The sequence below is a fragment of the Alligator mississippiensis genome, chromosome 1, assembly GCF_030867095.1.
Source record: "Alligator mississippiensis isolate rAllMis1 chromosome 1, rAllMis1, whole genome shotgun sequence".
NCBI lineage: Eukaryota > Metazoa > Chordata > Crocodylia > Alligatoridae > Alligator > Alligator mississippiensis.
Window position 1 is genome coordinate 303,997,002 of NC_081824.1, and position 22,624 is coordinate 304,019,625.

Sequence of the window (22,624 nt, forward strand, 5' to 3'; positions counted from 1 at the left end):
TGTCTAAGAATAAATCTGCAGATGAAGAATCCAGAAACCTGCACAGGACAAGTTGTTTCTTCCAGAAGAGAGATTTGTGATGATCTAGTTGAACTATGTCTCTGCAAAAGAATCGTTTGAGACCCATAAAATTATGTCTGACTGGCTTTGATAACCGTTTGTGTAGCAGTGGGGGGGGGGGGGGGGGGAAGAGGAAGTGTATAACTTCTCAGTACTTCACCAAGAACTGGTAAGATCCTAAATATATATACAGTCTTTGAAATGGCTACTGTATATACCTGGTTCTGCTTTATGCCCCTTAAATTTATGCTGTGAAAAATCTCAAAACATGGTGTTCTCTGGGTAGCAGTCACCCTGTGATTCAGCTAATTATTTTATTGCTCAGCCATATTATTGAAAAAGCTTCACTTTGTTCTTGAAAGTTGTGCTTTTATGAAGACTTATTGTCATCCTAATTAAATTGAGTAATTGAGAGGACAGAAGGAAACCTGCCACGGAAAATGGGTTGATAGAGAATAACTTTTGTTAGTGCTTATAATTTGGATGGAGTTGTGTGCATGTTTTACTGTTCCCAAATGTTTTTGATTAGTCTTAGTACTAGTATGTATACTGAGTAGAAGTATATAGTAGAATATGCTAGTATTTTATATATTTGCTTTTAATTTTATGTACCTCTTTTTGTAACATGCTTAAATCAGGTCTTTGGTTAAGAATATTTTTGCATTAATTAAATATTATATAATTAGTATTTCCTAAAATTTCTAGAAGGGCTTGTTACAAAAAGTGAATGAAATATCAAGGCCCTTCAGCTTTCTAAGATGCCAGATTTACTCAAATCTTCTGCCTCCCTGCTCCAGTACAGGGGCGGAGGAAGAACATGAATTTAAGATGACCATCCTATAATTAGATTTTATACCTGGAAAATTATAATAAATTTATACATTTTCCAGGTATAGAATCTAATTATTGGAGGGCTGTCTTAAATTCAGAGTCATCTTGGATTCAGGTAACTATGGTAATAAATTAGAAATCTGAGGTACAAAAATGGACATATCCTGGAAATATGATTCCAAAGAGAAAACGCCAGAAAAAAAGACCCAAAGAGAAGATTATTTTTTTTTATCAAACTGGCAATTTATAATAAATTGAGTAATAATTTTTATACCTGGAGAACTTCAATGTTTAGAAATCTAGGAACAAAGTCTATATGAACTTGTGGACATGGTATAGAATAGCATTTCTATTAACATGGCAGTAAATGGGAAAAGATAATTAGTTTTCTATTAATAGCTGTCCCATATTTCATTTAGGAGCAGCAGGCTTTTTAAAATCATCCTTTAAACCCAGTGTAACTGCTTCTGTGCCTGAAATCATACCAATGGAATCCTCAATACTTACTAGAGAAGTTCAGATTTTGAAATGGGATAGTGATTTGAATGATTAATAGAATTATTTTAATTATTCCAAATTTAGCCTGGCACCACAGTTTTCCTCATGATTGGATCATCTTCCCTGTCTAACATCTAGATAATTTCTTTATATGAACAGTGCACATCCCATCAGTATTCAGGGCAATACCAGTGCATGTGTTCGAGGATACTCTTTTTATTTTTTGCAGGTTTGCAGCTTTCTCCAAATATACCTAGTGTATGTCAGTTATTCTAAGCTGCCTTTGTAGTTTTTAGGAATCTTGGGTCACAATAGCTTCTATGTTTATAGAGGGGATTGGGTTTTATGTACAAACAAAAGAATTACGTATGGCTGCCTGGTGCATTTGTACCACCCTTCAACTGCAGTAGTGGCCATCTTCTCTGGCAGGTATGCCACAAATTAGCCCTGCATCCTCCCCATGTGCCACTCCAATGCCTTTCCCTTACCCAGTCTGCTTCGCGGCTTTCTCCCCTGTGGCCTGTCCTCTCTGACCAAGCTGTTGCACTAAGACTACCTTTGCCGTAGGTCAGCCACCCTTGGCAGGGTGCACACATCAAGAACTCTGGTCTGTGCCCCCAGTTGCAGCTCCCACACCAATGAGATGTCTCTGCCACAGTCCCCTTTTCAGAATCCCACACCTGTCCCAATGCCCATTGACAATTTGTTTAGAACTGTGGGGCTTCTGCCTGGGCCCTGTTAAATATAGAGGAAAGCTTACTGTATAGCTGAATGCCCACCTCTTATACTGTTGTCATCCTCTGCAGATAGCCAGTGTTTTTTCTGTAGACTGTAATTTTTTAAAGTTAATGTGTTAAAGTATGGGATTTTTTTTTAAAGCTAAGTTTGCTCATTTTTACCTTCAGGACCAGTTAGAGCTAGGATGAAGCCAAGTATTTTATGAAAATCCTACACCAATGGTTTATAACATTGGTTCCATAATAAAAAAGCAGTCTTATATAATTTGTCTTTATGATGATCCTTTAAAAACTGAAAAGCAAGGTTTTTGGGGTGATATCTTTCATTGAATCAATGATATAGCTAGGGAAGATGGTAGACATGTTTTTGAGCACAAAGTGCTCTTCTTCAGATCTGGGAAAGAAGCAAGTGCAGCCTAACCTAAATACCACAAAAAAGCTGAGTCAGATGTGCAGTTTTATCTTTTATCCTTTTCTTTTAATATATCAAGTTATACATGGAGAAAATCAGAAGATTATTGTTTTCTGAGGTGAATTATTAGCAAGCTTTAATTTCTCTACATTGTGTAATAGAACCAAACTGACTAACACAGAGGTGGGCAATTATTTGGGCCCACGGGCCACACAGGCAGTTTTTAGGGATATGTTGTGGGTTAATCAGCACCCCCTCCACACACACACCCCTCCCTGCCAACAGCCCAGAGCCCACATACCATACAGCAGTTCATAACCACCAGTGCCCAGCAGCAGCTGAGTACACAGTCCTGGCCTGCCCCACACCCACTCCAGACTCACCCCAACTGGAGTGCACCAGCTCCAGACCAGCTGGAACCCACTCACACAGCTCCCAACCCTAGCCCACCCTGTGCCTGCTCTGGGCCCACCCACCACGATAAGGATCTGCAGCAGCCAGGCAGAAGACGCAGCTGAGTGCAGGGAAAAAGCAGCTGCCTCCACCTTACCAATGCCAGGCCCTTATTGCTGCAGCTGCATGGAGCTTGCATCCAGGCTGCCCTGCAGCCCCTCTCCCCTGCCACTGCTACCCTACAGGACTGAGCCCTACCCACTCCTGCCTGGAGCAGCCCATGCTGTACTCCCACCCACACCTGCCAGCCACAGCCCCAGCCAGCACACACAGCTTCCTAGTGGGGCTGCTCCTGGTGCTGCTGCTGCAGCTGCCAGGGTCCTGCTTGGCTCCGCCCACCTCCAGTGGCTCCTCCTGTCCCTGCTGCGCTGCTCTAGGCACTGGGGGGGAGCTGCAGCTGGACAGCTCATGCCCCAGCGTGCAGAGCTACAGAGATCCAGCTACTGGCTGCCTTCCACCTACTAGACCTCCTGCACATCCCCTTGAGCTGGTAGAATGGATGGAAGGCAGCCTGGAGCAAGGTGGATCCCCACAAGCAGGCCAGGAGCCACCAGGCTGCAGCTTCCCCTAATCTGGAGTGGTGCAGCAGAGGCAGGAGGAGGAGGAGACTCTAGAGGCAGGGTGAGCCAAGGAGTACCTAGGCAGCTGCAGCCACACTGGACGCATCCCTGCTGGGAAGCTGTGCACATGTGCCGGGGCTGCAGGGGCAGCCCTGGGCCAGTTCCAGTTAGTTGGTGGACCCTTGCCCGCAGGCCAGATCCAATCAGTTATCAGGCTGCATGCAGCCCACGGCTGTATTTTGTTCACCCCTGGTTTACATAGATGCGCCAAACTTGCCTGACTTGTTGAATTGTTTTATTTTTGTTCATGTTTTTTCTTTCTATAGCTGGATAGCCAGTTAGGCTATGACAGCAACATCCTGGCCACTTGTTTCTGCTCACATGCTCCGCACTTGGAAATACAACGATGAAGGTACTTTGGGGGCAGGTCTTTGTTCTTAAGACCTCAGCTTCTGATGTACTTGAGGACAGCCTCTGGGATATCCCCAGAGTAGCCTCAGAGGTTTGGAGCAGCAAGCAAAACCAGATGTGGTGTGTGCTCAGGAATGTACCTGCTGGGACTTCCTGCTACTGTGGCATAGCCCATGCCATTAGAAATGTTAAGTGTCCTGGGACAGAATGCTCTGCCCCTGCACCTTTTTGATTGTGTGTGTTAGTTACTTAGGTACCACAGTAATTCTGTCCTGACATTTGGCATAAAAATGTTTTTCCTGTAAGGGCAATTTTAAAAAGAGATCTATTTGTCCATTATGTTTTTGTACTTCAAGTTAAGCCCTTTTCACATATTTATTTTTTAATACATATTGGCTCTTTCAAATATTTAAAATTTACTGTTACCATTTAGAACTGAGCAGAATTCTATGTGCAGTTCATTAATACTATAGACAGGAAGACAGATGTAGTTAGAGTTCTTTTCTGTGGGTTGTCTACAGAGGGCAGCTACATATTGTTTGCACAAATTGCAGAAGCACAGGTATAATAATATAAGATAAGATGTACAAGTTAAAGTAGTTGCTTTGAAAAGTAAAATAATTACTGCTTTGCTTCCCATGCCCCCTCTGCCTGCTTCCCCCCAAAACCTACAGTAAATTAAAATTTGAGAAATGATTAGTGACAGAAAAGGAGAAATAGGCAAGAAATAAGCACATTTGTGTGTGCCTATAGCTTTCATTTTCAAAGTAAACGTGCATTGAAAACAAGATTTGTATAATTGTTTTCATTACATAATTTGATGCGTGTGCAGTCATCTTAATTTTTATGGGATAATAATAGCAAAAAGACTGACAAAAAAGGAGATTGTGGGTCACTTCCAAGTATAGTGTAACAAAATGAAAAATTGTTTGCGTAGACAGGATTATTGCAAATTACATGATACAAAAGGCTAATGCTACTTAATAGATTCATTTATTCCATATAATTGCATGATTAAATTTAAAAGTAAAAATTAACACAACATAAAACCCCCAAAAGAAGGGAGTTCAAAGGGGAAGTGCAGATTTTGGCTTGATATTCTATTCTAAACTTGTGCTTAGCCTATCCTGTTATGTGCTATTACTATGTACTACATGTGAAAAATTTGCAATAATTTCAAACCTGTTTACATTTCCTATTTAACTTCATAATGTCCTGTAGCTGTAGGGTGATTAGTAAACTTACGATAAGGATATTGCTGTGAACTTCCAACCCGGATTCTGCTTCCAAAAGGGAAGTTATGTAACATGGATGTGAGTAATTCAGCGTAGAATGTTATGACTTTTGTTATGAGTGTTCATTAAAAACAATGAAAAGCAAAACTGTAATTTTCTTTCTATTAATGATATAGAAGCCTGTGAGAGAGGCTGATTCAGCAAAATACATAAACCCTTGTTAACTGCCATTGAAGATGAGTACATTGCTGAATGGGGATGGACAGAAGTATGTAATTACATTCATTGTTGGCTTGGGGCCTGAAATGAATAGACTGTGCTCTGTTGATGCACATAAGTAATTTATTTTCTGTAAATTTTACAACTATCATTGTGGCCTTGGCTTAATTTTATGTCTAAAATGAAAGTTGTTATATTAATCAATGAATTGTAATTGTTTGCAGTAAAGTTTAGTTGCCCTTGTACTGTCTCTAATAATACATAGATGCGTGTTCATATTGAAATCATAACTTTATAACCTGTTATGTACCTATTACAAAATCTGTAAGTAAAACAAATTATTCACATGTCCAGGGCTGCCTTTACAGTAAAGATATATAAGATGAGCAAGCTAACTTCTGTCAGGCATTTGCAAATTTAAGCCCACCAGGTCTTTGCTGTCTATTTGTACTAGTAAAATTTGTCATCACTTTTACACTTGGGCTCCAGATCACATGCAACTAAATACAGTTTGAATTTTTCTAGTGAAATTCCTCAGGTTGCCTCCAGAGTGTCCCATTTCACAATATGGGCTGAGGATTAAAAAATGTAGGTCATGATTACTCTCCCTTCTGAGATGAGTTTTCCTATGTAAACTGTACTTGATGGAGGTAGTCAGAAAAAAAAGATTTTACTGCATTCTGTTATGCCACAATTTCACTTGAATTATCAATTTAAATATATTGATCTGCAATAGCTCTTTCTGATAATGATGCCTGAAAAGTTTCTTTTTTTTTAGTCACTTGAAAAAAGAAAGAAAGAAAAAGAAATCCACATGACAGGGTAAATTCTGCTGGTTGCTGGCAGGTTTTTGTCTACTGATTTTGCTTCTCTACTGATCACCAGCATTTGCATTCCTAACAGGGAGAGCTTGAAAATAAGAGCTTGATTTGGTGTCTCAGGCAGAAGTATCCAGAATTTTTTACTAGACGTTTCAGTATGATCTTGTGCATTGTAATGTTTTTTTCTTTTTTGTATTTTCATGGGGGGGAAAAAATTCTCTTGTCATTAAAGCATGAAACATTTAAATTGACATTCTGTAACCTAACTGATATCATAAAGAAACCATTCTTTGTTTTAGCTGATGCAAAGGGTTCAGTATATTCATATCATTATATATATAATTTTAAAGTTGGAGTACAATCATTATAGGATTAGAAGGGACTTTGAAGGTCATTTAGTCCAATCCCCTGCTGTATTCACTGTTCCTAAACGACCGTCGTTCCTAGAAGGGGGTATGCAAGAAAGTTACTTTGGCCTAATGGGACTTAAACAATGTTTCTGGAAACCCCTTTCATACTATACAACACACAGCCCTCTGGGTATGGCTTCTGAGACAGTCTTAGGCTAAAGACTTATCCCTAACCAAAAGTGATCTGGCCTTTATTCATCTCTGTTACTGAAAACAGTGGTGTAAGACTGCAGTTCCTTTTTTGTGTTTTGTGACTATTTGTGGAAGTTAGTTATTCGCTTCTAATTTTGAGTCACCACATTTAATTAAATTTTAACTTTTTCCAGGAAATGTACAGATGTGCAAGTTAAAACCAGAATTACAATTAAGCTGAGTATGAGAACAAAAATTGCTTACCAGAACCAAAAATATATCCATATCCTTGTCACTCAATACTGGCTTTTATTTCTTAGGTCTGGTGTTCTCAAATTTATCATTTGCATTTCTTTAGAAGGTCTTCAAAGACAACTTAGTTGTTAAAAGATCTGTCCAGTTTATAACAGGTCCGGAATGTAATTTACTTAAATATTCCCTTATTGTCCTCTGTGAGCAGAAGTAATATATATTTAAAATATAGTACATTTTGTGCAAGTAGAATATATACAGCATGGTATGAGGATACATATGCATATTTGTAAAATAGAGGGAAATATGGCTGATACTGTACCTTGGCTGTCTACAGGAATTACGCATTGAATTCAACAAAAGAGCCACATGATGTGCATAAGATCTCCCCTTGTCTTTCTAACCATAATGAGCTCACTCTTATGTCAAGGAGTGTGCTACTCCTGCTCTAGTCCCATCAAAATTAGAATTGTACAATTGTACAGTCGGTAAGAATGGTACAGCCTGGCAACTCTGACCCTGTTACGTGAAGTTGTATTTTGAATCCTATGGCAGTTCAGTCAAAATCAATGCACCATCCATCCTGATGTAAGGGTGGCATAGTATGTACTGTAGCAAGCTTCATCATATTTTGGCCTCTTTTGGATGAAAAGTAAAATGGAGGTGTGAACCACCTGGCAAGTCTCTTCTTATCTAGCACTTTATAAACGAAATAAACCTGGTGTTTAGGCTAAATTTTAGTTTCACAACACTCTGCCTGCTGTAGTTTCACATGTACAAATTGGGCAACTATAACAAACATGGGCATCAGAAAATACCTTTAAAATTACCTTTTGAAAGGTAGTTGACAGGAGGAGGCCCTGCCTTCTGGTTTTGGCCCTTCTGTTTTTTCTACACCTTGTATTTAATATGCACTTCCACAGACAGCTGTGGAATAGTTCTCCCTTGTTGCTGTCAAGACGAGCCCAGGTGCAGCATCCATCTTACTTCAGCCATCCTTGCACAAGCTTGTTCTTGACACACTTGCCCCACATGTCATTCCTGCCTAGCTGCCCCGTGGACCGGCTTCAAGAAGCAGTATGGCAAATGTTCTGGCCAATGCCTAGCCCATAACCTACATGTTAGATCAGTTTTCTGGGAAGCAAGTGATGTAGGTTCATTCCTATCTGGGTGAACGGGAAACAAAACAAGTAAAATTATACCTAAAATCAATACCAACAAACAATGCTACTTTGCATCAAGTTAAGCTTAGATTTGTGTTACCTTCTCTTCTTAGTTTATAGCATCTTTGAGTATACCATAGTAGAAAAATTCAAACCGCATTACTTTTGAACAAAATCATTACTGTCAAGATTTATTAAATAATATGTTTTGGTGTGTCAGCATGAACAATCTGCTGTGGCCTTGCTGTCCGTGGGGTTTTGAATACAGTATTTTCTCACACATAACATGCCCTGGAATATAACAAGCACCTTGTTTTTGAAAGGCAGAATGAAGAAAGTTAGATTTTTTCCTCAGAGTTATGGCTGCATAGAGCAGGGACAGAGCCTGATCTTCATCTTACTTGCCCTCCTTTTCCAGCATAACTAAAGCTGAAACCTTAGCTGCTACAAGGGATTGGTCTTCTTGGATTGATCTCTGATTCTGAAAAGATCTGAAGAGTTTCCAAGGCTGTGAAATAGGAGGAGAGAAACCAGGAGAAAGCTACCAGGCAGCAAAATTGCCCTAAGAAAGGTTAACTTGATTAATGGAACATCAGGACTCTCGAAGAGGAGAGATGATCATCAACACTTATGTAGTGAAGAACAGCGAGCCATTAAATTCCTCAGCTGCCTGAATAGTAATGTAACAGCTGCCATACTGTGGAACTGGAATCAAAGCAAGGTGCACCTTCAAAACCAAATAAACATATACATCTTGTCGTGAGTTCATAGTGATAACTTACTTTTCTACCAAAATATTGCAATAATGAAATCACTGATGGATTTACTAAAATTCAGATCACAACATTTTTTTTGTTTTGTTTTAGAAAACCAGTCTTTCACTTGGGTTTCAGCTTTCCATTGAAGGTAAACAAATTGAACCCTTGTTAGTTCTCATGCCACTGCTCGTTTCACTGAAGATATCCCCAAATCATAACTTTGTGATCTTTACCCCTTTTTTGTGGATTACAATCCTATAATAAGCCTCTAGTATAAATGTAATATTGTGTGAGAGAATCTTAAAATGTTACAGAATATCTGTTAACTAAAATTTTATTTTGTTTACAGTTTCATTTTTAACTTGTTTTGGTTATTTCTGATTCAGTGTAGAAATTTACATCTTAACATTTCTGAGGGTTTCTGAAAGAAGGGCACAATTTCTTGTTGGCTCAAAACATGGTGGGGGAGGGAAGGACACCACGTGACTGTTTGTTTATGGCTATAAAGTAGCTCTAGGTATACCAGGTGTCTAGGTGTGAAGGTATTTATTTTGTATTATTAGTTTTATGGTATTGCCTAGGAGATCCAGTCAGAACCAGAATATAAAAATGATCTCTGCTCCAAAGAGCTTACAATCTTGAGCCAAGAGATGGATATACATTCTAAAAATTATATATACAGTGCATTATTGTCATAATCCTTAAGGAACCAAGTATAAGAAGCTGTCTTAAATATTATTATTTACCTAAGTTAAAACATTCAAGACATTGAGTTTAGATTCATTGTCATGCCTTCATGGTTTTTACCTCCTGTCTGAGTCATATTCATAATAGATTATTAAATATCTTGCTGTGAAAGGATTAGTTCAATAAAAACAGCTAAGAAACTGATTTTTAAAGCCTTCTAAAATATATTATTCTTCAAAGACAGATTTATCAAATATTAAATACAGGGGTTATGTTGGTTTATATCAAACAGAAAAAAAGCATGTGGCATGTATGACGTTTATCCTCCGGTTTCTAAAAACATGTAAAGAATAGTACTACTTAATGTACACCTAATGTTTGTATCTATGAAGTTTTTTGCGCACACAAATTGAGTCCAGAGTCGAAAAATTGTCCCTGAAAGTCCAGTGCTGAAAATTAATCCTAGGAGAAGTGAAGTGTTTTAATGAAGTGTTTAAACTACAAGAAGTTAAGTTTCATTTTTCAGTTAAGAGATCCGGGACCTTCCATATTTTAACAAAGGGAAAGGGAGAAGGAGACAGTAATGCCACTTCTTAAATTGCTCTGTCTGGTCCATTAAACATTTGTGATTTAGACTGACTGAATAGTTCTTCAGGGGATTTTATTAAGTTGTTGTCTTCCTTTTGTTTAAATGATCAGATCAGGGACCTTTTTTTTAAAAAGCTTGAATGGGGAGTAATGGTGGTCGTTGCTTCTAGAGTAGATTGTCCCGGTTTCATTTCTGAAGTACTTTCTGTCATGTTTGAGTCCCTGTGAATTCTTCTACAAATAAGTTGGAGTACAGTCTTACGGACACTGCTGGACATTAGGAAATACATAATAGGATCAAGGCAGCTGTTAAAAGATGAGAATATAAGCATAATCTCATTACATTTGTGAATGATCTCTTTCCAAAAACAAGATGTATTTTGCAGTTGTGATGTAATGTAGACAAATCGAAATGCATGAAAAGGAACAAAACAAAAGGTAAAAATGATGAGTACAATGAAGGAATTCCTTGCCGTGATGGCATACTTTCCAGCATTGGGGAAATGTGCTCTTTTCTTTGAAATTTTCAGGAGGATCTTAGCAATTTTAACATATGAAAGTATTAGTAGAAAGAAAACTATCCAAAAGATTATTACAACAATATAATTTATACTTGCTTCTATTTTTTTTTGCTGTTTATCTCTGTAATGAAAGCACATAATAGAATTGTGTTCTTCCTTCTTAGTAGGCTGGGCAACTATTACTATAAATCCTGTTAGTGCAATTGCCCACACTATGCAACAAATACACATGCTTCGTTTGGTTGTTAACACTGTAGGACGTCGAATAGACTTTTTGATTTTCACATAGCGGTCCATACTAATTAGTCCCAGCAATACTATACTGATGTACATGTTCATATAAAACAAGGTTCCTACAGTCTTGCAGAACATCTGTCCCAATGTCCATGTGTTTTTATTAATATGATATAATATCCGGAAGGGCAGGCAGAAGATCAGCAGAAGGTCTGCGATGGCTACATTTAGCAAGTAAATCTGGATAGAATTCCTTTTGGAATGAACACACAAAAAAGCAAACAAAGCTATACTATTGCCAGCCAATCCAATGACAAAGATAATGGAGTATGAAACTATTATGGTAAAAGACAAGGAGTCTTCATTCATAAGACAGATGGTAATGTTTTGGGTTTCCGAAGAAAAATTTTTCATCAGCTCACTTGGATTACTCCAGAAGTCTCCAGAAGAGTTTGGGAAGCCAGATGAGGTCACATCCATCATCAGACACAATTTTCTTACTCAGTTCTATGTGGATGCAAAGAAAAAAATCTTCAGAATTCTTTTTCATATGCACAGTTATATAACACAGTCCTAGGCATAGTCTTAAACCAAGCTATTTAACCCATGTAAAAGCAGCAGTTAATAAATTATTTATAATTTTTTATTTTTTATCTGTTAAGTACCACAGGGACCAGGTATGCTGATAAAAATTTGGCCACAGCTTTATAATTTGAGACACTTGCATTTTTTCCCTTTTTAGTCTCCCATCAAAAAAGCAGGTGAGTTGTCTTGGTTCTCTCCTGCAAAAAGTTATTTTCAAACAACATAAGGAAAGCAGTGTTTTATTTGTTTGTTTTTAAATTTTGCCCAAAAGTGTTGCCAGTGTGGCTGCATACATATATTCAAACAATTTGGGAGAATTCTCTCAGATTTTTTCTCCTGGTAGAAAATCTTACCCAGACTCATGTGTACCGACATTTGAATGTTGAGGCCCTGAAGAGTGAAGAACTTGCAGTGTTGACACTGTGCACCTTAGTCTGCCTGGTGACAGATGTCAGCAATGCATAGGGCAGCTCTGAATGGCTGACCCAGACTGCCCATGGTCAGCCTGTGTTTCCCTGCACAGCACAATGTGGGGACTGTGAAAGAGGTGTGTTTTGTTCCCTGCTGGAGCAGTGCAGTCCAGCAAACAACACACTTTCTCCCTAGGGTGGGGTTGGGGATGCTGGAGGGCTGCATTCTCTTCTAAGAGGAGCTACAGCATGTGCAGACATTTGCTGTCCTGGGAAAAGCACTCCTGGGAGTGATTTTAAACCTGGTTGTTCCCTAGTTATTTTTCTCCTGGAGCAGCCATTTTTACTCTAGGAGGAAAAGCCTGAAAATCTGTACACTCATGGTTTCGCTTGGGAGAGAAGCAGCTCTCCCAGAAAAAAACTGAATGTCTATAAAACCTGTGTTTCTTTTAAAGGTAGCACTTTATACATTAATTAAATGTAAAGAGAAATTACTGTATTATTTAGCTAGTGAAAACACGTAAAACATGAAAAACTAAAAGTTTAACCTGTGAGTTTGGGGTCACCACCATAATAAATGAAATTACATTGTCTCAGTCTCACTTGTTGAGATGCATCAGATAAGTGCTCCCACATACAGGAGTTAAAAATATATTACTGTGAAATATCGTAGGCTATTTGTTGCAGTTGGAGTATAAGAGGACAGAATCTGTGCTTAATGATCTAAGAATGATTTTGTTTTATGCATTGGATGGTTCTGATTTTTACCAATAAAATCTTCCTACTTTTCTTTTAAAAATATATAAAATGAAATTTTCTTAAAATATGCCCAAGCATGCTCTCTTGAAACATTGTTGCATTTTACAGTGTTCTACTCTGCTCTAAATAATAAACATTATTATAAACTAATCACTGAAAATGTGTGGGGGGATCATCCACTTTTAAACTGGTGGTTACCATGTCATGCAAAAATTTCAAAAAGCTTTGGTTAAAAAACATGAAAAACCTATTTCTTTCTACCCTCTTCTCAAGAAGAGATCTGTTTTTCTTAAACGTCTGAGTAGGTGGTTTGATGCAATTCTGTTTCTGTTCGTACTGTTCAGGGTGAGATTGTGGATTTGCAACCAAGCATCATACATGGGTTCCTACACTCCTAAAAAGCAGCTTTTAGATATAGAGACAAAGTATTGGTGTATTACTGAATACTTTGTTGACCACCATTCTTAGGCCTTTAAACCATTTTTCTCCAATCTACTGTGAGTGAACTTAGTTATGCCATTTTTAACTTTTAGAGTATACTTGTCAAGACCGTTTTTTTTTCTTCTGGCTACCAATTGTTCAGAGCCGTTAAGTTTTCTGTGGCATTCTCCTAATTCTCAGATAATTTGAAAGAGAAACACTAAAACTAGGGTATAACAGCACCAGTTTATGGTAAGAATTTGAAATGTGCAGTGAGTATATAATTAGCATCATAGTAATTCAGTCAAAATAAGGCGGATTATAGAGTTTGTGCAACCTGTAGTACCATCTAATGCTAATTTATGCTATTTTGATGAGTAGTCCCTTTGACATCAAAACCCAGTTCCTAACTTGAGTTACAGGTGTTGTGCATTTCCCCAAGGTTTAGGAGGACCAAGTCTTCATGTGTGAGAGATTTTGGGAATCTTTCACAATTAGATTACTTTGTACCAGAAGCTGCAGTGTGATAGAGGTAAATTGAAATCTACCAGAACAATGACCAACACTGAAACTAGCAATTTCAGTTTCAAATACAGCACCCAGCATCTCTTGCATGCAAGTCACTTATTGTTTCAAAACTTAGAAAGTAATAGTAGTTATTGTTTTATTGCTAGTTTGAGGATATTTGTATTTGCTTTGTAATTGTAAGCAACAATAGATGTTTTCAGTGTATTGTAATCTTTTTTTTTTTTAATTTGTATCATTCTGCATATATATTTAACAATTGTTAACATTACCTTTATAATAAAAGATACAGAAGGAGGAACTAATACTAAGTTAAAACCATATTAGCATGGTCAGAAAAACCGAAGATGTAAAAAATAGCAGGTTACTTAAAACTGTAGTGAGGGAAAGCAGGAAGCCACAAGTAGAGACAGCATAGAATTGGCCCTGACTTAGTTTTTTTGGTTGGCTTTCACTTATCTTTATATGCTTAAAAGTATTTTGGAGAAAAATATTTGTCCAAATTTAATATATCATTTTTAAAGGTATTTTAAAGGAAATTACTAAAACTAAATGTTCTCCAAAAGAGCAGAACAACAGTAAAAATAATGTGTGTGGTTTTTTAAATATGTGCATAGACTAAGTTCTGTATTTGTATACTTGACTTTTATAGGTACATATTCTACATATTTTGGAAATGGTACTACTCAGTCTGTTAGCTGTCAGCTTCAACACCACTCTTCTTTGAGGAACCTACTTTATTTGCTGCCTCACATGAATGCATTTGTCAAAATATGAAAATATGAAATGCTGGTTTATATATAGCTTAAGTGGCAGGTTCGTTTAGATTCTTTTGAAGCAATATCTTAGCTTCCTATAAGCTTAAAACTATTGGGGTTTTTTGTACATTACTCTAATATGTCAAATAGAAAATCGAATGGGGGGAGATTCCTAATTCCAACCTATAGCAAACTTTTTACTATATAATACCACATGGAAGGAGGTCAATAGTAGAATAAAGGGGGAAAATCCTAATACTAACAAGAGGTAATCCATAGAGTTGCATGCTCAGAAGATTTAGAATACTGTAGTAGAAGAGCTGAAATATTTTGATATACCACACTGAATGATTTTATGATGGTGTTTGGGAATGTACTGAAAACAACTTCACACAACTTGTAAATAATCTTACCTAAATTACACTTCTACTGTGTCTGTGATATTGCCACACTGCATTACAAGGGCTCACAGCATGTGAGCTTCAGATTATTCTAAAAGATGTTTGATTCAATTAAAAGGGTATTTGCTTCAAAAGTGTTTTAAAGACAACATTCCACTGTGTTAAATTACACATTTTTCATGTTCTTATCTAATCTGCCCAATGATACAATTAAAGTGAAGAAGCAGCATAGAAGTTGAAGTGTAAAAGGCTTTAGAAGCAAAATGTTTCTCATCTGCCAGGATAAATATTTTCTCCAGGAACCAGTTAGACATAATCTATTTAACATTTTAAGATTGTGATTTAATTTTTTAACTTAGTGGTCAGTAGTCTTTTTGGAATCTATTTTTCAAAGAAAATTTGTTTTACTTTTAACTGTAATTAAAAGGAAAATACTCACAGTCTGTTTACTAAGCACCTCTTCCACTGATGTTTTCCAAACCAGCTTTTGAAGGAAAGGAGGAAGAACGATGCATGTCTTAAACTGAAACTGGCCAAAGCTTCTCTGTACAAGTGATAAGAATCAGCTGTGTCAGCAAGTTATAACTTCCCCTGTATGTTGTTGCAGCAAGCTCTTTTTTTTAATTCTTCTTTTTTCTTTTTTTTGGGGGGGATGCAGTTACGCATTGCCAGCTATTAGTTTCCATTAGAAATGTTAATTCTGTTTTTTGTTGAATCTTAATTGGTTTAATCTAAGACTTAATAAAATACCTGGACATGTTGGCTTTTACCTGAAAACTTCCAGTGGATTTGTATTGGAAAACTGTGTTTTTGCTACTATGCTGAAAATTTCTGCCTCCGAAATTCTGGTGATCAAAAGCTACAGTACCACATCAGTCTTCAAAATATCCCATCTTTGTCAAAAACCAACAAATGTTTCAATTAAAGCCACTCTTTTATTTCCTGAAATATGCCCATTCTAACATGGTTAACTGTCTCTTTCTGAAATACGTTCGCATAGGTGTTGTCTGTAGGCAAAACAACAATTGAGGAAGTAAAGTTGATTATCACCACAAATGACTGTGTTTTATAGTGCACTGTATGCAAGACAGTTGCAGGCTTACATAAAAAGTTACATACAAGTTTATGCTTTTCTAGACAGAATACCAGATAGAATGGAAAACAATGTTCCTAGTAGGTCACAAAAGATTAAAAACAGAGTCAGGCAGTACTCATATATACAAACCCAAGTTGCAGGTCTGTTCATGAATATCATTTAGATTTATCAAGCACATTAACCTGTTTGAAATGAGAACCATGTGTTAATAATACTTGTGTATTTATTTGTTGAGAATAAAGTCTGCTTGTGGAGTCTTCAGCTTTCAGCCAGACTCATTTGGAGGTTGTCTTCTGTCAGGCATTGTTTATTCCACCCTCCCCCACCCCAAGATTTTGAAAACAATAATAATAAAAACTCATCAAATGCATGCGCTGTTTTTGACAAAGCAGCTTAAATTCTCAAGCTAATATGTCTCCTTTTTTCTGGGCCAAAATGGGACTCAGTTAGCTTGGGGTTCTTCCAGCTCAGGAACTCTATATCCAAGTATTAAAGAGTGCGTGGCATTCCAGCAGACCTCACTGGCTGAAGCACAGGTAACAGGCACAACTTGCAGCATTCCTCATGGTGCTCTGAATTGTATTATGTCCTTAACTAGCCTCTGGCTAACTCCTGAATTGGGAAACCAGGAGGTTAATACAAAACATTCATTCCCCTGTTCCAGTTCAGTTTGGAGAACACCCTGACTAAACCAAACAACGTCATTCACTGTTTTTGTAGGTGAATGAAGCTGGTTCACTTATGCTGGCACTTAAAATATAATATTTGCAGCATATTTTAATACATTTTCCATTATATATTGATAAAACACCTGTGCCATAGATTTGAGCACCAATCTATACCCATAATTAAGAGATCAGGAAATATAGGATAGAAAAACAGGTGACTTTTTTTAGGAATTGAGTAAGCATGGTGGTAGATGGCTTTTTTTTATAACCTTCTGACATAAGTTTTTCTTTTAATATGACCCAGAATTAGATTATTTGAATATAGTTAAAACTCATGTGGTACTGTTGGCCTTTAGCAAAGAGAGCCTTCAAGATGAAGTAATGTTGAATATGTAATTAATCCTCATGTTTCTGACCAACATGGAGTCTCCATGACCATTGTATGGTTTGCAATTCATGAAGAAGGTTTGTAGAGTTTCTTTTCCACATTCAAGGGGAATTCTTTACAACCATATATGTGCTTCATTTATTAAAAGGCGGTAATAATACTAAATGGCTTTGTTACAAATAGCATCCTTGTATTCAACACTTTTGTTTCTTGTGTGCTAGAGGTTTCAGCAGGTTCCTATCATTGGAATTAACTTTAAGCCTGTTAGTTTGCTGTGATACAAGTTCCAGTCTTTTCTAGAAGTATGGTTAGTACTTGGACCAAGTCCAGGACTTAAGGCAACAGATTCATGCTTCCTAGCTACTTTAAATACCCGGATTGTGAGGGAGATGGAGGCATTGCTTATTGATAGCTTTCAGTTTTGTAACATGTTCAGCAAATTATTCTCCAAATATATAGTTGGCAAATTGTCCTTTTAGACACTGTAATATGACTGATCTGTCAACTGCGAGCAGATGCAAGTTCTCTTGGGGTTCATTGTGGTATGCAGCCTATCTTAGTCAGATGTATTCTAGACTTTTTTCCAGCATAAGTCACATCCCCTAAAATAGTTATGTAATATTATTAATTGCTGTATTTTATATCTGTGACTGATGGCATGAATCGTAGAAGAAGAGAAGTACAAGCTACCATGCAGAGAATCCTGTTTCAAGGGCTGAACTAGTTTGTTTCTCCACTATGTTACTGTAGACCATTATAGGGGCAGTTGTCTTCTCTTTTGCGAGTGGAAGTTGAAAATAATGTAAGGAGCTCCAGAAGAATGTATTATACCATTTCTGAAGGTCTCACAGATAACATATCTGAGTAGGATCCTCTGACTGAAAAGATGGAGCATTGTACAATTCATAGATTTCATAGACATTAGGGCTGGAAGGGACCTCGGAAGATCATCGAGTCCAGCCCCCTGCCCAAAGGGCAGGAAGTCAGCTGGGGAACAATGTTCTTGAGGGGGAAAGGTGGAGATAAAAAAAGAAAGGAGAGATAAAAAGAGGAACTGCCAAAGGCTCATAAAGTCCTTATTTTCTGTCACGAGGACTTCAAGTTGTGGTCTTTGTGAGTACTGACAAGACTTGAGCAGAGGCTGTGCCCTGTGAGGGCGTGTCCAGAGGAAAGGCAGTAAGGGGTGAGGAGTTTGTCATACCGAAGTAAGTTTCAAATGAAGAAGTGAAAAAATGCCAATGTGGAACTCTACTCAAAGGACAGAAACTTAAGCTTCTTTTTGCTCTATTAAAAAGATATGTTCAGTCTTTAAGCAAGTAGTTTTGTATTATAATCTTATGTCTGGTGGGTTTCTCTTTTCAGCCACACTGTGTACTACTTGCCTCAAAGGAAAACTCAGCACCTGTAAAGCTTGGTGGTTTTGGGGTAGCTATTCAATTAGGGGAGTCTGGACTAGTTGCTGGAGGTAAGAAATTTATCTTGTATTTTGCCTTCAATACCACAATCTACACTATGTACTATAGTACAAGAAAAATATTGTACATTTCCAAGAGGAGCATGCCCTATAAAATTAAAAATTTGCAAACATCTTGGCACACAATTCTTGCATTAAAAGAATTTAATGACATTTATAATATGCACATGATCAATCTAAATTGATAATCTGTCAGTAGTATATGCTACATTTTTATGCAAGTTAAAACATTAATGAAATTCCCTTAAAATGACTGAATTGAAGTTAAACTGACTTGGTCGAAGTATAACTGAAAAATGCAGAAATACTTTAGTATGGTCCTTTCACCACAGTTGACAGACATAAAGAACCAAAACTGGCCTTGAAAACTAAATCCAAGGAAACTGAATTGAAGGTAACTAAAGCAACCTTAATGTGTTGTGCCATTGTAACAGGTACGGTTTTTTTATCTGAATACTCTATGCTATTAGGTGGTGTGATCACATTAGGTATAACTTCTGAAACCTTCTTATAAATTGTAATAATATGGTATGAGTATTGCATAAGATACCTATATCTTGATATGTATGTATCTTCCTTAACAGAATATATTTACATCTTTCTGTGAATTTTATTTCCTCTAGCTACCTTCCATATTGTTCCAGACAATAGGGTTATGCTTTATTCAGTCTACATAGATGAAGACCCAGTCTGTTTTTAATGACTTTATTGACAAGTTAGGGGATTGATACCATGGATTTTCCTTCTTCAGTAGGGGAGCAATTCCCTCTTCCCTCCAAGTTTAACAAACTTCTGCTTCAAATTTTTCTCCTTGAATTTTTTAATGGATCTGATTTCCATATACTCCACTGATACCACTCTAAGAATACCAACAACTTTCAGTCTTTTGTGGACATGTCCAAGGTCCTTTTCTCTATATTTATCCTTCTGATCTAGCCATTGTTTTGAATGAGGAGATCATTCACATTTGTCCAGGAATTTCATGTCTTTGTGCTCTCCTGATTTTCCTCTTTTTAGCAGCTTCTTCTGCGTCCCATCTTTCTTCCTTTTTCAGTATATCTTTATAGCTGGTTCTTCATTTTTTTCCTTCTCTCTACTCTTTTACTAAGTACCTGGTACTTTTGCTCTTTCAGCTGCCATCACCATGCAGCTGGTTTTATACATCTGACTTCCTTTCACATGTTTCCACCTAGATGTCTCTCCACTACTTCAAGCCGAACCTAACAAAAACTGAGTTTCTCCCAAAGCTGCTCTTTCCTTTCCCCATCACCATTTACATTTCTATTTTCCAACTTACCTATTAGGCATCAAAACTCTGGGTCAACCTTAATATCGTTCTTTTTTCCTCTGTTTTACATAGACAGTCTCTAAATCCTGTTGGTGGTCTTTTTGCAGCATCTGTCCTTTCTGTTTAACCCCCATTGCTAATTTTTTTCTCCATATCTTGATTATCTCCTCTGCTACACATCTATCGAAAATGCTGCTTCCAGAATAAACTTTTTGTCAACTTGTACCATCTTGCTTCTCATTCTAGTCATTTTGTGGTCTCCTTTGCCTTCACATTCACCATGCTTCTCTTTATTTCCCAACCTCCCCCCACCCTTGCAGATTAATCCAGTCCTGCTTATATATTGTATCAGATCTTGTTTCTACTTCTCCACCCAAGTTTCTCTTCTTACCAAATGCTTCTTTCTTCTCTCATTTTCATGATCTCTTCCAGGCTGTTCCTTATTCCTGATATCTGGCAACCGTCGTTTTCTCCTCCAGGGTCTGTCCTGAAAGCACATCTTTATTCACAACATTTTGGAAGGATAAATTCTGTAGTAGTCCTAAGATTTATCAGTTTTCTCAACATCTTATCATGAAATAGATACGTTGTTGGTTTAGAACTGTGTTGCCTGCTTGAACTAGACTGTAAATTCTTCAGAGCAGACTGCTTACTTGCATCAGCAAGATGTCAGCATTCTTCTATTTTGTATTGCTAACAAGTTTTATTCTGTAAGTGAAAAAATGTCATTCAGCATTACTTCTCTGTCAGGTCTCTCCTGCACAAATTACAAAAACAGATCTTATAGAAGGGCAAGGAATTTCTGAACAACATGGAACTAGTTTAAAATAACAACTTTAACACTGAATTTACCACACAGCTCTTCTAGTATATACATACAAGTCTTCTAGTATGTTATACTTCTGTCATTGTAATCCACCCTACCCTGCTCTTATTCCAGAATTGGCATGCTTTTTACTTAGAGGTGCACTGATGCATCAGTCCATATCATACTGGCACCAATAAAAGCAATATTGACATTATTGGCAATTGACTTCTTTGGCTGATGTAGCCGATGATGTCATCAATAAATACTATGTGCATGCGCACATCCTCAGCATGCATGTGGCCAGGAGTGTGGCCCACAGAAGGTCCAGCTGGTGAGTCTGTGGGGGAGAGAGGAAGGGAGAGGGGGAAGGAAGGGGCATGGCGGGGCAGATCAAGGCCCCCACAGTGAGGGAGTGAGTGGGACTGGGACAGGGGCAGGCACTGCCTGGGCAGAGTGTGGGGGGGGGAGGGAGGGAAGGTGGCTCCCGCCACTACGCGCACCCCAAGGAGGGTGTGGGGGGCAAGTGCCCTCTGGATCTCTGCATAGGGTGACGGCAGGTTGCCCACTGCGCATTCAGGGCAAGGGGCTGCGCCAGGTCTGTGCTTAGTGGGGGGATAGAGTGAATTTTGGGGTGGCTGTAGTGCTTCCCCTCCCTCCCAGTGCTGCCACGTGTCCCACCCCAACCAACCTGAGCACATCCCTGGCCCAGCCCTGCTGGGACGATCCCAATGCAGCCCCAGCCCCAAGCATGCAGCAGGAAGCCCACTCTCACAGATCCGGGGGGCATATGCCCTCCACGCCTCCCCCAGGGTGTACACAGCAGTGGGAGCCAACCCCCCAGCCCCCAGAAGAGCCACTGGCTCCGTCCTGCATCCTGCCTCACCCCAGCTGTGCAGCACCTGCCCCAGCCCCACTCCCTCACCATGGGGACCTTGATCTGCCCTCTACTACGCCCCTTCCCCCCAATAGACTTAGCAGCCATATGCTGTTCTCCACACTGCCAGGCTGCATATCGACAATTGGATCAGTATCAGCCAATATGGTTGGTCAATAATTGACCATTGGGATTAGCCCAAAAAATCTTTATCAGTGTACCCCTGCTTTTCCTGAATTTCCTTATGTGGTTTTTGACAGTGGTAAAAGTTAATAGGAAAAGGTGCTGCTGTTTTAAAATAATCATGTCCACATGGAAAGTTAATGCATTGTAACAACAATTATGTAGTACTTCCAGTATTTCCTATAGATATACAGGATTTTCTGTAAAAATCCTTCAGGATATGTGACAATTTTTATTAATGTATTTGTACCTAGCAAGTCAAAAACTGCATGTGCACCAAGAGAACACAACTGGAGAACAGCTAGTGTAGCTAGTATTAAGTATTTCATTTAAGAAATGACTTCTACTCTATTAAGATGTATCAAAAGAAAAATATTGTTACTTTCCAAGAGTAGCAAAAAGAGTCCTGTAATTCTACCATTCAAGATAATAGAATCAGTTTCAGGAAGTTGTTCAGGTCAATCCAAGAAATTCTTTACTTCTTAAATTAGAGTACCATTCTCATCATCTAGAGGAAGCTTCATTAACCAGCTACTTCATCCTTTCAGATTAATAAAGATTAATTATCAAGAATGTATAGACCCACACATTCACAGTTTATTCATCAAGTAATAGGTCACCCAAGATTATTTTTGCAAATCTGACCATTTCCATTGCAGAAATCTCTTGAATACAGCCATAATTCATTTTGCACTTGGAAAGGAAATAACTGTGGAAATACTTTATGTTCCATTGTGTGTGTCTGTAAGCCATGGTGCTGTGCATAAAGGAACAAGGGGCAGTTGCCATTTAGATTAATTTAAATGATTCTAAAGAAATACTAACTTCCAGTTGTCCTCATTCATATAGTCAGGAGTTCCTGTTCTCTTGGGTCGAGTGGTCAAATTTGAGAATCTTACCACAAAAGTAAATCATTTGACTAATCCACAGTGAGTCATTAAACATGAAGTTATCTTAGTTTAGAATGTATATGAGAATCATCATCCATTATGATCAGAAGGCTGG

The 22,624-nt window shown here is 38.0% G+C and overlaps 2 protein-coding genes across 17 annotated transcripts in view; one reads left to right on the top strand and one right to left on the bottom strand.

Annotated features, from left to right (window-relative positions):
* The window catches only part of CASK (calcium/calmodulin dependent serine protein kinase), a 419,258-nt gene that overhangs the window by 240,751 nt on the left and 155,883 nt on the right, over nucleotides 1-22,624 (top strand). For 15 of the 16 annotated variants that reach the window (XM_019487242.2, XM_019487243.2, XM_019487245.2 and 12 more), the window contains exon 6: nucleotides 18,355-18,457. The exons of the other annotated variant lie outside the window; for it this stretch is intronic. In XM_019487242.2, coding sequence (XP_019342787.1) covers nucleotides 18,355-18,457 — 103 coding nt within the window. The remainder of the gene's footprint in view (nucleotides 1-18,354; nucleotides 18,458-22,624) is intronic. 16 annotated transcript variants of the gene reach the window in all.
* Nucleotides 9,273-15,552, bottom strand: GPR34 (G protein-coupled receptor 34). Its single transcript, XM_006265215.4, has 2 exons — nucleotides 15,280-15,552; nucleotides 9,273-11,489 (listed from the first exon to the last, which is right to left on the bottom strand). Exon 2 carries the CDS (start codon nucleotides 11,463-11,465, stop codon nucleotides 10,335-10,337), a length of 1,131 nt encoding a protein of 376 aa, XP_006265277.1. The 5' UTR covers nucleotides 11,466-11,489; nucleotides 15,280-15,552; the 3' UTR covers nucleotides 9,273-10,334.

Coding starts and splice junctions, on each gene's coding strand:
- GPR34 (XM_006265215.4), bottom strand. CDS start 11,465: ATGATGGATGTGACCTCATCTGGCTTCCCAAACTCTTCTGGAGACTTC.